The sequence below is a fragment of the Schistocerca piceifrons genome, chromosome 2 (genome assembly GCF_021461385.2).
Source record: "Schistocerca piceifrons isolate TAMUIC-IGC-003096 chromosome 2, iqSchPice1.1, whole genome shotgun sequence".
NCBI lineage: Eukaryota > Metazoa > Arthropoda > Insecta > Orthoptera > Acrididae > Schistocerca > Schistocerca piceifrons.
The window spans coordinates 245,302,736-245,317,174 of record NC_060139.1 but is presented as its reverse complement, the minus strand read 5'-3'; the positions used below and the strand labels follow the sequence as shown (position 1 = coordinate 245,317,174).

Genomic DNA, 14,439 nt, shown 5'->3' with positions numbered 1-14,439 from the left:
TGTAAGGTAGGGACCTATAATGACAATTGATTGTGCACAACTACTCTATTAGCAACCGAAAGGCAGCGGCTTTCGAATGGGAACCGCAAACGTTTGACCACAAGGCGGGAAGTCAACCGAATCCTCCACCGAAAAACACGGCTGGTGTGCCGTACACGGCATTAGTGACAGAACGTGTGTCATAATAGGAATCTCTTATCGACGCACCTAATTTGTACGCCTGGCGAGTGAGTGAGAAATGCCTCTTTGTCCGATTTAGGTGTTCATATGAATATGATCACTACCGAGGAAATGATGAAAACACTTTGTCACAGTAGCTGCAGCAAATGAACAGAACAGTTTCAGTATCACACAGTTTATCTGTGCTGTGTCAAAACATTTGTTTTTAACGTTGCGTTCCGTTTTGGAGGTTTTGACCCTTGAATTCCTTGGTTGTAACATGGTTCACATCCGATTAATTGTTGACTTCATTTCTGTGAGACGTCTATGTGGTATCTTGCTTGCTTTCACTATTCATCACATTTACTTCTGACGGTAATGTGCTGTTACCACATGACTTAAATTCTATAACCAATGTATGGTATGACAGCTGCCAAGACTAAATAAAGAGAACAAACATTTCAATGACCGGACAGTTCATAAAGTTGTGAAAAAAATTAAATAGCACGAGCGGGTTTAGAGCCTCGCCCGCCCGCTTCACATTCGAAGACCATGAGAACTTAACTACGGCGCGGCGGCTGTTAAAATTATCTCGGTATTGCAGTTGTTGAGCCTGGACCGTTCGGAGTTTCCATTTTACTTTTTTTTCACAGTTCAGTACACCTTCTTCCTGTTTCCATGCTTGATCTGTGTTTTTGACGGGCTATCCATTGGCCCATCTTACCACTAAATCTGAGGGGGACGCGTTGGGGAGTTTACCTTGTCAGTGTCGACGGGTCTCTTAATCTTCCTTCCTTCCATGATTCTTTAAAGAATCGAACTCCCACGTATGAGACATCCGTTTAAGGCATATTGACGTTTTTGATGTCGTTTCTCCAGAACTGTGTGTCGTACAACGTTATAGCTTTCGAGGTACATTCAGTGCTGTGTGTGGATACTGTCTACGAAATGTGTCACGAGGGAAGTCACTAGTAAAGAAGTAAAAGATTAAAACGTCATGCCCAATGTGCTGAGGTTTTACTGTATTAACAGCGAAAATATAGTAAGCGATAAACGTTTTTCTTTCTTTCTTTTCGTGAGACGCATCAGCGAGAAAAGATTTGATTTTATGTGTAAAGTTTGTGGGAAGTCGCTTCGTGCTCTCATTGGAAAATAATGGATGAATTTATTCTGGGCTATCTGCACTTTGCGAGTTATACTGCTGCTAGAATATGCACAGTTTCTAGCAGTAATACTTCTGGTACTGCGTTAAAACTCTGAAGTAAGATTGTACTTCTCAATGAGTAGATAATGACAGCAATTGAACATCACTCATTTTTGTCTCTCTCTCTTATGGAAGACGTTATATAGGCAACCTGCAACTAGGATCGTGCCCCGGCTTAGCCGTTTATTAATGTTGATGGTACAAAATTTACTTAAAAAAGCGAAAAATAAGATAATAGACACATTTGCCATTGAAGCGATAGAACATAACTGATGTGACTTAGTTAATTCATGTCTTGTAACGTCTCCCACAGAAGGAAAACTCATAGAAATGGCATTATGTTCTGACTTCACATTCATTAAATGTGTTTTTTTAGGATAGCGATTCGGTAGTTGTACCATTCTCAAGTGACACCTATAACAACATAAAATACTTAAAGATGTCAAGAAGACATATTATGGAAACATTACTTAAAAAAAATTATAACTCCTCGTAAATGACTATAAGAAGCGTCAGTGCATAGTCGTTCCTTTTAAGAGAACACTGTGGTCTTATACAACCATGTTTATTTATTCCATATGCATAATGAGACACAGTTCCTGTCATTTACATAAACGTAGCTTTTCTCTAAAATTAGAACATGATTTCAAACATGGTGTCTCAGCATGCGTTCACTCAATGTATTGTAAACACACTACCTGGTTTAGTAACAAATGTTGAATTCGTGCCATGTGCACACTTAATTTTGAGCGTGCAGCCACCAGATGTGACATTTGACAGTTGAAGTTCTACAAGCATGCTGGGTGTTGCTATCAGTCTGTTATATCAGAGATAAGAGTACATTCTACATAAATTCTGTTATGTGTTACGTTATTTAAATATAACTTAATTTTTTCCTTTAAAACTGTCTTATTTCTAGGAGAGAGCAGCGCGAAAGATCTTCGTTTATTAAAAGATATATATTGTAAAAAACTGATAACGCTAAAGACATTTGATAATACAACTGTTCGTAAATATTCTTGTATGCAGCACCATTTGGCATCATGTCAACCACATAGTCAATGTTATTGTTGTTGATGTTGTTGTTGTGACTATGTAGGCTTTCCCGGCGTATTAGTATATCAGATTCTTGTCGCGTTTCCAGCCGGATCAAACTGTCATCTGAACACAATATTTCAGCGCTCCACCTGGTCGCCATCATCAGGTGAGAAAAGCTACACTGCTCTCGCCGGTAAATGATTCCACTCGCAAATGACTGTACCTTTATATGCATCGGAAGTACAAAAGCGCATGCGCTAAATACAATGCGCACGCGCTCAATCATTCCTGCTGTCCCCTAGGGCAAAAAGAGTTGCAGCGCCTCATTTGCGAGTGGAATCAGTTATCGGCGAGAGCAGCGTAGGTTTTCTCACGTGATGATGGCGACCAGGTGGACCGCTGAAATATTGTGTTCAGATGACACTTTGGTCCGGCTGGAAACCCGACAAGAATTTGATGCTGTTGTTGTCGTCTTCACTCCGAAGACTGGTTTGATGCAGCTCTCCAAGATGAGAAACTGTCTCTGTTAAATGCAAACGATTCTTACCAAGTCCAGTCAGATTAATTTGACTACACGAGGCGCGCACCGCTGCGAGACGTGCAGGAAGAGTGTTGGTGAAGTTGTGGAGGGTAGCGATAAGGATCTGGAGCCATGCTAACTCCACTGCCGTGGCCAGGCGCGATAGGTTTCTCGGGTGGAAGATCCATGGCACGAGCAGGCGCCCACAGATTCTCGATTGGGTTTTAATACAGGGATTTTGGTGGACAAGGAATTACGGTAAACTTATCCTGGCGGCGCTCTTCGAACTACTCACACTGCAGGCTGTGTGACTCGTTGCATTGTCCAGCCTGGTAGATGTCATCGTGCCGAGGAAAAACAAAGTGCATGTAGGGGGTGGACATGGTCCCAAGGATAGATGCATACTTGTGTCGATCGACTGTGGCTTCCAGAATGATGAAATCACCCAGGGAATGCTACGAAAACATTCCCCAGACCATAAGTCTCCCGGCTCCGGCCTGGACTCTTCTGACGATTGTTGCAGGGTATGTACTTTCTGTCCGATGGAACATAAAGCGTGATTCATCTTAAGAGACCACCTGTCGCCACTCAGTGCACGTCCAGTTGTTGAATTGGCGTGAAAATTCCAGCCTTCGTCACCTGCAAAGAGCAATCAGCGTTGGTGCATGAATCATGCACCTGCTGCGGAAGCCGGAACACAGCAACGTTCTCTGAACGCTCGTTCAGGAGACACTGTTGGTAGCCCCTTGTTGCACTCTGTTTGCCTGTAAACATCTCCGCAGCCGTCGTTCACCCCTGTCACTTTAACCACGGCGTCACGCAAACAGATTACAAATTTGACGTTTCGGAAATGCTTCCATGCGACCGGAATCCACTGATGGTGACCTTTTGGACGTCTGGTAAATTGCTCCGTTTCCGCACTTAGAAAACGACTGCACTGTCTTCCGCTTTCCCCGACAGGCTTTATATATCCTCCACTGCTAGTGCTGCCACCTGCCATCTGTCACTGGTTGTTGCACTTGACGTGGAACATAGGCGGCGGTCACATTAATGTGACTGGACTTTCCATATAGCAGTAAAACTGTTATTAGAACACTAACATAAAATATTGTATAAGATGTATGCATCTGCGTCGTTTACACTTATTTCTTTGACAACTTACATAAGCGAATCCCCGTATGTGGTGCTCACTGCTAAAGTGCAATCTTAACATTACTTTCGAACGTCTGTCTCTTTAAATACATAATTAAAATTATCTAACAACCTCTTGCTACTCAATTACGTGAGTTCGTTTAAAAAATGTGTCTAGCTGATTCTTCATGTTATCGTATTTTTTATTTCTTCTCGATGTTCATCGTTTTACATTTCGTTTCTATAAGTTGGATCGTAACTTGGTGTTCTGTCTCTTACAAATAGACTGCAAGTATACAGAAAAGAACTAGGTAACTCTTGTAATGGATGCGTTAAGACTTATTTTACGGCCATGTAACTTAGAGCTGAATTCATGTTGTTCTAAGACAGAAATGTATACGCCGAAACATAATTTTATCGTAAGTGCTCATCGTAGCCGTATTCTTCAGGTGCCGGAAGGTGCCCCACAGTGTTATATTTCCCTACATGCTCATGTTTTGTGCGGAACAGCAAACTATTGGGCGCTTTCCAATTATGGGAGGAAATGAGAGTGTGCTCCTGAGGAAAGCAACAGATGATCGAGATTTTGAATAACCACGTACAGTACCAGAAAACTTGACATTGCATCTCTGTTAATTATGACACAGATGTTTGGAAAAGCATAACGTTAGCTCAAAAAAAAAAAAAAAATGGTTCAAATGGCTCTGTCTTGGGACTTAACATCTGTGGTCATCAGTCCCCTAGAACTTAGAACTACTTAAACCTAACTAACCTAAGGACAGCACACACATCCATGCCCGAGGCAGGATTCGAACCTGCGACCGTAGCGGTCACGCGGTTCCAGACTGAAGCGCCTAGAACCGCACGGCCATACCGACCGGCAACGTTAGCTCAAGTCTGCTACGATTTTCGAAAACTAAGAGGCGGCTTTCTTTCTCGTTTTTGTGTGATCGTGGAGGGTATTGTAAACATACGTTGGTGATTCATGGAGTACGCACAAAATAGATGGTAGTTTGGCCTGTCATATGCTCTCTAGTTCCTTAATTATTTAAAAAATGGTTCAAATGGCTCTGAGCACTATGGGACTTAACATCTGAGGTCAGCAGTCCCATAGAACTTAGAACTACTTAAATCTAAATAACCTAAGGACATCACACACATCCATGCCCGAAGCAGGATTCGAGCCGCCGACCGTAGCGATCTCGCGGTTCCAGACTGAAGCGCCTAGAACCACTCGGCCACAGCGGCCGGCCCTTAATTAGTAACCAGATGTCTGAAGTAGCGGATTTCCATACGCAGGACACTGAAATATACCCAGCCCCCACAATGATATTATACAGGGCAGTTACTTAATGAAGGTAGTTTAGAGAAGACTGCCTGTGTTCCGCCCTTAGAATTGATTTGGAGAGAAGTACATTCAATTAATGAATGCGCATACTTAACTTCGGCAGCGTCGTCTCGAGGATGATTTTTTTCTGTTGACCTGATGTTCATGACGGTCTGAGTTTTTATCAGTTGCTCGATTAAAAGGCAAGATTCCTTTTTAGCAGTTTATTCATTCTTAGAAAAATGTCTTCGTCTACTTTTGATATAGACGATAGACTCCATTTTCATCACAATAACAGTGAAATCAAACCTTCTTCTTGTTAATCCAAATAATCAAAAACTGTTCACAGTCGATAATCAACTGGTTGCGAGTTCCAAGCACACTAACGCAGTTCCTTGCTCTCGTTTCGCTATATACACGTCGACTAACCCACGCTTTCCAAAGCCAAAAGTACACGTGTACCAAAGACAGGCTTCCAAGAATTTACACTGGTATGAAAATACAAACTGTGACATAAATTTATGCCTTATTTCAAAATATGATTTATATTAATATATTCAACTGTTGATTTTATTAAAATCCGTTTTTAAATCCGACGCAAAGTACCTGGATCGTATTCTTCTCTGAGCTACTGCACTTGCATCTTCTGAACACACACAAAAAAGCTCCCCTGCCAAAACCGAAAGACACGTAAGTCCACAAAAAACAGTACCGCAATCTTCGCTTTATGAACCACGCATTGATAGGTTCAGTCCTGGTCACAGAGCTTCATCCTATGCGTTATAACCCGTAATTCTCGAATAACAAGGATGTGGTTAGTAGCATCTAAGGTAGCATTCCAGATTCGATATTCGCCTACTTGAGGAAAAGTTCATGGACTGAAATTAATCATCATCATCATCATCATCATCATCATCATCAAACCAAACCAATATACCGCGATTCCGACCTTGCCATGGGAAATCGTACGGTTGTTAGTAATATAGTCTATCGCTTTGACGGTGCCTTCTGCAGTAATTGGAGGTCAAAAGTAGGACTAGACACATGTCTCTTTACCAGAATCTACATGTGTGCGACTGTACAACGAAATTGTCGAATGCATGCATACTCTAAAGGAATATACAAAATGGATGTACGAGTGCAGGTAATAGACACGGGTTGACGACATGTGGGGGCTTGGGTCTGGCCTGATGGTAAGGCACCACACACGATACGATAAGCGGGAAATATGGGTTCTAGTCGTGGTCTGGCACAAATTTTCATTGTCGTTCTTCCATTATACAGTTTATGGAGGCCGATATTTGCAACTGCGAATGTATTTCATCTCTTTAAAAGTATATTTCAGTGAAAAGAAAAATCTGCCTTCAAATTATCAATTATGCACGTAGTAAAGATGGCCGTAAGTGCTACGAATGAACTTACCTTATTCGAGCTACAGGCATATATGACAATAACTGTATAAACTGTCCAAGAAGAGCAAAACTTTGTGTATATGAGCGACTAAAGTGAAGTTCTTGCCCTTGAAAACATCGTCTGCCCATAAAGTACAGAACGTGTGAAAGTAGTTCAAGATTTTGTAACAGAAATGTTCTGTCAGTCTCATAACAGACACATAAAACGTTTCTCAACAGAAATCATACGTGTTATTATTTTAGACATCTAATGTCTTTTCTCCCTAACTCGCTTCAGAGCCTGTTCGTTTGTCGTATTTTCGTGTAACGTTCAATATTCTTGTGTGGCATCAGATTTCAGAAAATTCTATTTCTCTCTTCTCTGAACTGTTTATCATCCACGTTACCCTTCCGGACGAGGCTACATTCCAGGCAAATATCTTCAGAAACGACTTTCTAGCTTATAAATTTATATTGGATGTTAACAAACCTCTCTTCTTCAGAAAAGCTTTTCCCATTATTGCTAGTTTGCATTTTTATATCCCCTTTACCCTGCCCATCGTCGTGTTTTTTACTGCCCAAATAATAAAGTGGATGTTTTACTGCTTGGAAACAAAATAACTGACCATGCCCAGGGTATAATGGATATAAAAATACAAACTAAAATTTTTGTACTTCCAACATTGCACCATAGTCAGCAATCGTGATAATCTAATATACAAGAAACTATCAGCTTCGACTGCGGTAATGAAACCAACCTTTACCTAGGTTTCAGTCCAAATAATTGAGCCTTCTTCAGAAGATATATCCGAATCTATAATTTGTCTAAGAGGGAATGGTCTAGAAATAAATTATTTGGGCTGAAACCTACGTAAAGGTTGGTTCCATTACCGCAATCGAGGCTGATAGTTTCTTATATATAAATTAAAATAGCGGGAAAAGAGTTTCTGAAGAAGAGAAATTTGTTAACATCGAATATAAATTTAAGAGAATAGTTAGGCAATCCTTTCAGTAGGTATCTGTCTATAGCACGTGTACGAGTACATATACAGGAATGGTCGTTATTTAGGGATATGATGGGACCGATCATTCAAAACAAAGAAGCCTAGGAAACATGGGTCTAAAAAACATAAATCAAGAGCTGTGCGCTCTTCATCTTCTATACTGTGCAACAAATCTCTTCTATGCAAGATCTTTGCTTTTCGTATTTTGTGCGTTGGTAGTATTGACCAAACCAAGGGGGAAAAAGGACATGGGCCTGTGTCTGATTTCCTAACCTAAGAGTCCCTCAGTGTCAACTGATTTTATTCTGCTGAAATCATTACCTTTCTTTCCTGTCTCTTGGCATTCGTCTTATAACCTCTTTTCATATCAATATCCGTACCGCTCAAGTGCTCTTTCATTGTCTTTGCCACATCTGGCACGACTGCAGTGCCATCGGCAAACCTGTTATGTTTTTATTTCATCTCCGTGAACTTTAATTACGTTTTCACTTTTCTCCTTTACTGCTTGGTCAGTTTTCAGACTGAATAGCATCAGAGACGGGCTGTTGCCTGTCTCACTTCCTTCTGAACTACTGCATCTGTTTCTTGTTTATTCTATTCTTACAACTGCGTTGTGGTTTCTTTACAAGTTGTACGAGGTGCATTCAAGTTCTAAGGCCTCCGATTTTTTTTCTAATTAACTACTCACCCGAAATCGATGAAACTGGCGTTACTTCTCGACGTAATCACCCTGCAGACGTACACATTTTTCACAACGCTGACGCCGTGATTCCATGGCAGCGGCGAAGGCTTCTTTAGGAGTCTGTTTTGACCACTGGAAAATCGCTGAGGCAATAGCAGCACGGCTGGTGAATGTGCGGCCACGGAGAGTGTCTTTCATTGTTGGAAAAAGCCAAAAGTCACTAGGAGCCAGGTCAGGTGAGTAGGGAGCATGAGGAATCACTTCAAAGTTGTTATCACGAAGAAACTGTTGCGTAACGTTAGCTCGATGTGCGGGTACGTTGTCTTGGTGAAACAGCACACGCGCAGCCCTTCCCGGACGTTTTTGTTGCAGTGCAGGAAGGAATTTGTTCTTCAAAACATTTTCGTAGGATGCACCTGTTACCGTAGTGCCCTTTGGGACGCAATGGGTAAGTATTACGCCCTCGCTGTCCCAGAACATGGACACCATAATTTTTTCAGCACTGGCGGTTACCCGAAATTTTTTTGGTGGCGGTGAATCTGTGTGCTTCCATTGAGCTGACTGGCGCTTTGTTTTTGGATTGAAAAATGGCATCCACGTCTCATCTGTTGTCACAACCGACGAAAAGAAAGTCCCATTCATGCTGTCGTTGCGCGTCAACATTGCTTGGCAACATGCCACACGGGCAGCCATGTGGTCGTCCATCAGCATTCGTGGCACCCACCTGGATGACACTTTTCGCATTTTCAGGTCGTCATGCAGGATTGTGTGCACAGAACCCACAGAAATGCCAACTCTGGAGGCGATCTGTTCAACAGTCATTCGGCGATCCCCCAAAACAATTCTCTCCACTTTCTCGATCATGTCGTCAGACCGGCTTATGCGAGCCTGAGGTTGTTTCGGTTTGTTGTCACACAATGTTCTGCCTTCATTTAACTGTCGCACCCACGAACGCACTTTTGACACATCCATAACTCCATCACCATATGTCTCCTTCAACTGTCGATGAATTTCAATTGGTTTCACACCACGCTAATTCAGAAAACGAATGATTGCATCCTGTTTAAGTAAGGAAAACGTCGCCATTTTAAGTAATTAAAACAGTTCTCATTCTCGCCGCTGGCGGTAAAATTCCATCTGCCGTACGGTGCTGCCATCTCTGGAACGTATTGACAATGAACGCGGCCTCATTTTAAAACAATGCGCATGTTTCTATCTCTTTCCAGTCTGGAGAAAAAAAATCGGAGGCCTTAGAACTTGAATGCACCTCGTAGATAAATTTTCGCTCCCTGCATTTCATCAACGCTACGTTCCTAACTTCAAAGAGTGTATTCCAGTCGAGATTGCCAAAAACTTACTTTAAAGACACCTTGAAGGTACATTTATCTTCCTTCAGTCTGTGCCAGAGGTGTCAAATCTTTTAGCTTACCTGGGTCGCACTGGAAGAAGATCAGTATTTTTGGGCCGCATCTAATATGCTAAACACTAACAATAAGCGCTGTGCAAAAAAAGAGGGAGTGTCGAAGATACACTATGTAATCAAAAGTATCCGGACACCTGACTGAAAATGACTTACAAGTTTGTGGCGTCCTCCATCGGTAATGCTGGAATTCAATATGGTGTTGGCCCACCCTTAGCCTTGATGACAGCTTCCACTCTAGCAGGCATACGTTCAATCAGGTGCTGGAGGTTTTCTTGGGGAATGGCAGCCCATTCTTCACGGAGTGCTGCACTGAGGAGAGATATCGATGTCGATCGGTGAGGCCTGGCACGAATTCGGCGTTCCAAAACATCCCAAAGTAGTTCTATGGGATTCAGGTCAGGACTCTGTGCAGGCCAGTCCATTACAGGGATGTTATTGTCGTGTAACCACTCTGCCTAGGCCGTGCATTATGAACAGGTGCTCGATCGTGTAGAAAGATGCAGTCGCCATCCCCCAATTGCTCTTCATCAGTGGGAAACAAGAAGATGCTTAAAACATCAATGTAGGCCTGTGCTGTGATAGTGCCACTTAAAACAACAAGGGTTGCAAGCCACCTCCATGAAAAACACGACCACACCATCACACAGCCGCCTCCGAATTTTATTCTTGGCACTATACACGCTGGTAAATGACGTTCACCGGGCATACGCCATACCCACACCCTGCCATCGGATTGCGACATTGTGTACCGTGATTCGTCACTCCACACCACTTTCTTCCGCTGTTCAGTCGTCCAATGTTTTCGCTCCTTACACCAAGCGAGGCGTCATTTGGCATTTACCTGCATGATGTGTGGCTTATGAGCAGACGCTCGACCATGAAATACAAGTTTTCTCACCTCCCGCCTAGCTGTCACATACTTGCATTGATGCAGTTTGGAATACCTGTCTGGTGGTCTGGATAGCTGCCTGCCTACTACACATTTACGACCCTGTTCATATGTCGGCAGTCTCCGTCAGTCAACAGACGAGGTCGGCCTGTACACTTTTGTGCTGTACGTGTCCCATCACGTTTCAACTTCGCTATCACATCGGAAACAGTGGGCCTAGGGATGTTTAGGAGTGTGGAAATCTCGCTAACAGACGTATGACACAAGTGACACACTATCACCCGACCACGTTCGAAGTCCGTGAGTTCCGCGGAGCATCCCATTGTGCTCTCTGACGATGTCGAATGACTACTAAGGTCGCTGATATGGAGTACCTGGCAGTAGGTGGCAGCAGCATGCTCCTAATATAAAAAACGTATATTTTTGGGAGTGTCCGGATACTTTTGATCGCATAGTGTATGTAGTTAACGCATTCAAGTAAGTTAGAATTAATTAATTAATTAATTACTTATCCTAAAAAAGCAGGTTGAATTTAAAATAACGGTTTATGTACGAGATGTCATTAAAAACTCTATATGTAAGCAATTACAAATAATTGAATTAATGTGACATTTGACTGAATTAGGGAAACCATTGTATCGGTATGATGTTTGCTCGAAGTGATAGCGATTCTAATGATGTTCTCAAAGTGTTCATCTGAGATTCTGATTAAGTCTTTATCGATTTTGATTATGTTTTCGAAAATACTGAAATCGGTTTTCAGATTGTTGCATCAAATCTAGAAGTATGGCTGCATATTTCATCCCGTCTGTATGATTATATTTGTCCAACGTACTGAAATGAAAAAAAATTGTTTGCATTTACTTCATAATTTCACTTCAATTTGGAACGCATTTGTTGTTTGAAACATTCTGCTGATACATAGGTTTCTACCTTGAAGACACTTGTTTAAGTCGGGTAAATGAGCAACGAAATCTATCGCAAATACTAAATCTGCCACCGAGTTGGCACCGACGAGTTCCCGCACAGTTTTTGCTTTTGATATCATGAACGATTTGTTTTCATTAATTATGCTGTAAAATCTTTTTAACACCTGGCCTCGGCTGAGCAATCTTCTTTAAAATGTCTCACCATAAAAATGGTTCAAATGGCTCTGAGCACTATGGGACTTAACATCTGAGGTCATCAGTCCCCTAGAACTTAGAACTACATTAAACCTAACTAACCTAAGGACACCACACACATCCATGCCCGAGGCAGGATTCGAGTCTGCGACCGTAGCGGTCGCGCGGTTCCAGGCTGTCATCACTCCCCTAGAACTTAGAACTACATTAAACCTATCTAACCTAAGGACATCACACACATCCATGCCCGAGGCAGGATTCGAGTCTGCGACCGTAGCGTTCGCGCGGTTCCAGGCTGAAGTGCCTAGAACCGCTCAGCCACAGCGGCCGGCTGTGTCACCGCACTCAGCACCCAAATTTCTGAGGAATTCCTTGAATTGACGATGATTATATCCCACAGGAAGCTAGGCCGGGAACTGTAGAATGAAGAAACTGAAATGAATTAAACTCATCACTTTGTACCCATCATTTGCTATGGTAGAAGTTACACACGAAAGTAAAAAGCCCATTATTGAGACCTTCATGTTCAAATGTGGTTCTTATTTGTAGCAATGCATATGATATCAAATCTGTTACAACAGAATTGCGGTTCTGTCAGATAGCGAACTTTGACAGTAATTGGAATCCTCATGAAGCTTTATAATTTCTATCGACTTATGGTGATCAGAACTAGCGGTAATTAATCTCACTATACATCTGTAAATCTCTAGTTCCGCAGATGCAATTGAAGTAGCCCTAAAGTAAAAATCATGGCGTGGACGGATTGGCTGTCATAAGAACGAGACATTAGGCGGTTCAGGTATAGCATGGGCGCCAATGTTAGGAACTGGATGGACCAAGGAGAGTATAGCGTCGTGTGGCTCGAGTTTCAAGTTGAAAATATTGAGTTTATCAAAAAAATTTTATGGAAATTTTTTACCGATCGTGTCATAGATGGTCACTTCATGAGCCGCATTGATACTTGCTTTGGACGGTATGCGGCCCGCGGGTAGGACACCTCTTTTCTGTACAGCTGAAAACACTATTCAGTTGCATTGACGGTAACGCCTGGCTCCTTATGCAACCCTTCGTGCTCCGGCGTGTTGCAGAGTGGCGCCAGGGGACCCCGACCTGCGCACGTGCCTGCTGCACCAGAAGCTGCAGATGCTCAACAGGTGCATCGAGCGGCGGCTGGCGCGTGAGCGGGAGGCGAGGGCCACGTCCGTCGACACCGAGGACACCGACACGGGTAAGCGATCCAGAGGACTCGTCCTTACTGCGTCGGTTGGATGCTAGAAGTAAAGTACAGGGTGCTCCAAAAAGATTGATCCGGTTTCTACGTGAATGAAGGTAAATCTTAACTTTCCTACAGAACCTCAAAGTTTTCACTTCCGTAAAAAGCGTCAGATTCTACAACGCTATATCTTTTACATGCATGCACATAATAATAATAATAATAATAATAATAATAATCTCGTGTGACTAGGTCCTCCCGTCGGGTAGACCGTTCGCCTGGTGCAAGTCTTTCGATTTGACGCCACTTCGGCGACTTGCTCGTCGATGGGGATGAAATGAGGATGATTAGGACAACACAACACCCAGTCCCTGAGCGGAGAAAATCTCTGACCCAGCCGTGAATCGAACCCGGGCCCTTAGGATTGACATTCTGTCGCGCTGACCATTCAGCTACCGGGGGCGGGCGATGCATGCACATATAAACAAGTGAATTTTTATTATAAGGTTCGTGCAGAAGCTCATAGCGTTTTTGTCGTGCATATTGGTATTTCTGTTGCTATGAGTTTATTTATTGATTGTCATTTTTTGGCATTTGAGTTAAAATATGTCAGTTTGTAATGCGGAGTGGAGCTGTTGAAGCTAGAAAATGGTGTGCCAAGTGGAGGACTCGGAACATTTCTGACATATTCTTCCATTTGAGTTCAATAGAGGGGTGACAGCAGCGGAGGCAGCCAGAAACATATGCACCGCGTGTGGGGATAATGCCACTGGACAGAGTACGGCAAGAAAATGGTTTCCTCGTTTTAAAGAGGACCGTTTTGACTTTAGTGACTCCCCACGTTCAGGAAGACACTCGAGGTCTGATGAAGATCTTTAAACGCATTAATACAGAATTATCCACGTCAGTATACTCCAGAACTGTGATCATGCACCATCGATGTTTGCATGCTATGAGGAAGATTCAAAAATCTGGTGTATGGATACCGCATGCTGTAAGCCAAAATCATAAAAATCTGCTGGTGGCCATATGTGATTTTTTGCTTGCTGGTCCTCAACTGGAACAGCATCGACCATTCGTATCCTCTGTCATTGCTGGTGACAAGAAATGGTATCTTATGATACCATAAGGGGAAGGAAGTAATAGTTGAGCCCAAACTAAGCACCAGCTCCCTGTACAAAGAGCTATGCGCATCCACAAAAGATAATGTTTGCATCTGATGGAACATCGATGGTGTGGTGTACTGCGTACTGCTTCCCCTCGTGTAACCATCACTGCTGACATTTATTTTCAACAACTGAGGCGTCTTATATACGCAGTCCAAGAACAACAAC

The 14,439-nt window shown here is 42.7% G+C and overlaps 1 protein-coding gene across 1 annotated transcript in view; it reads left to right on the top strand.

The window, feature by feature from the left end:
- Nucleotides 1-14,439, top strand: part of LOC124775293 (rab3 GTPase-activating protein catalytic subunit) — a gene marked incomplete at its 3' end in the record, with an annotated part of 470,052 nt that overhangs the window by 414,762 nt on the left and 40,851 nt on the right. Inside the window, exon 9 of the mRNA XM_047250130.1 lies at nt 12,981-13,120. Coding sequence (XP_047106086.1) covers nt 12,981-13,120 — 140 coding nt within the window. The remainder of the gene's footprint in view (nt 1-12,980; nt 13,121-14,439) is intronic.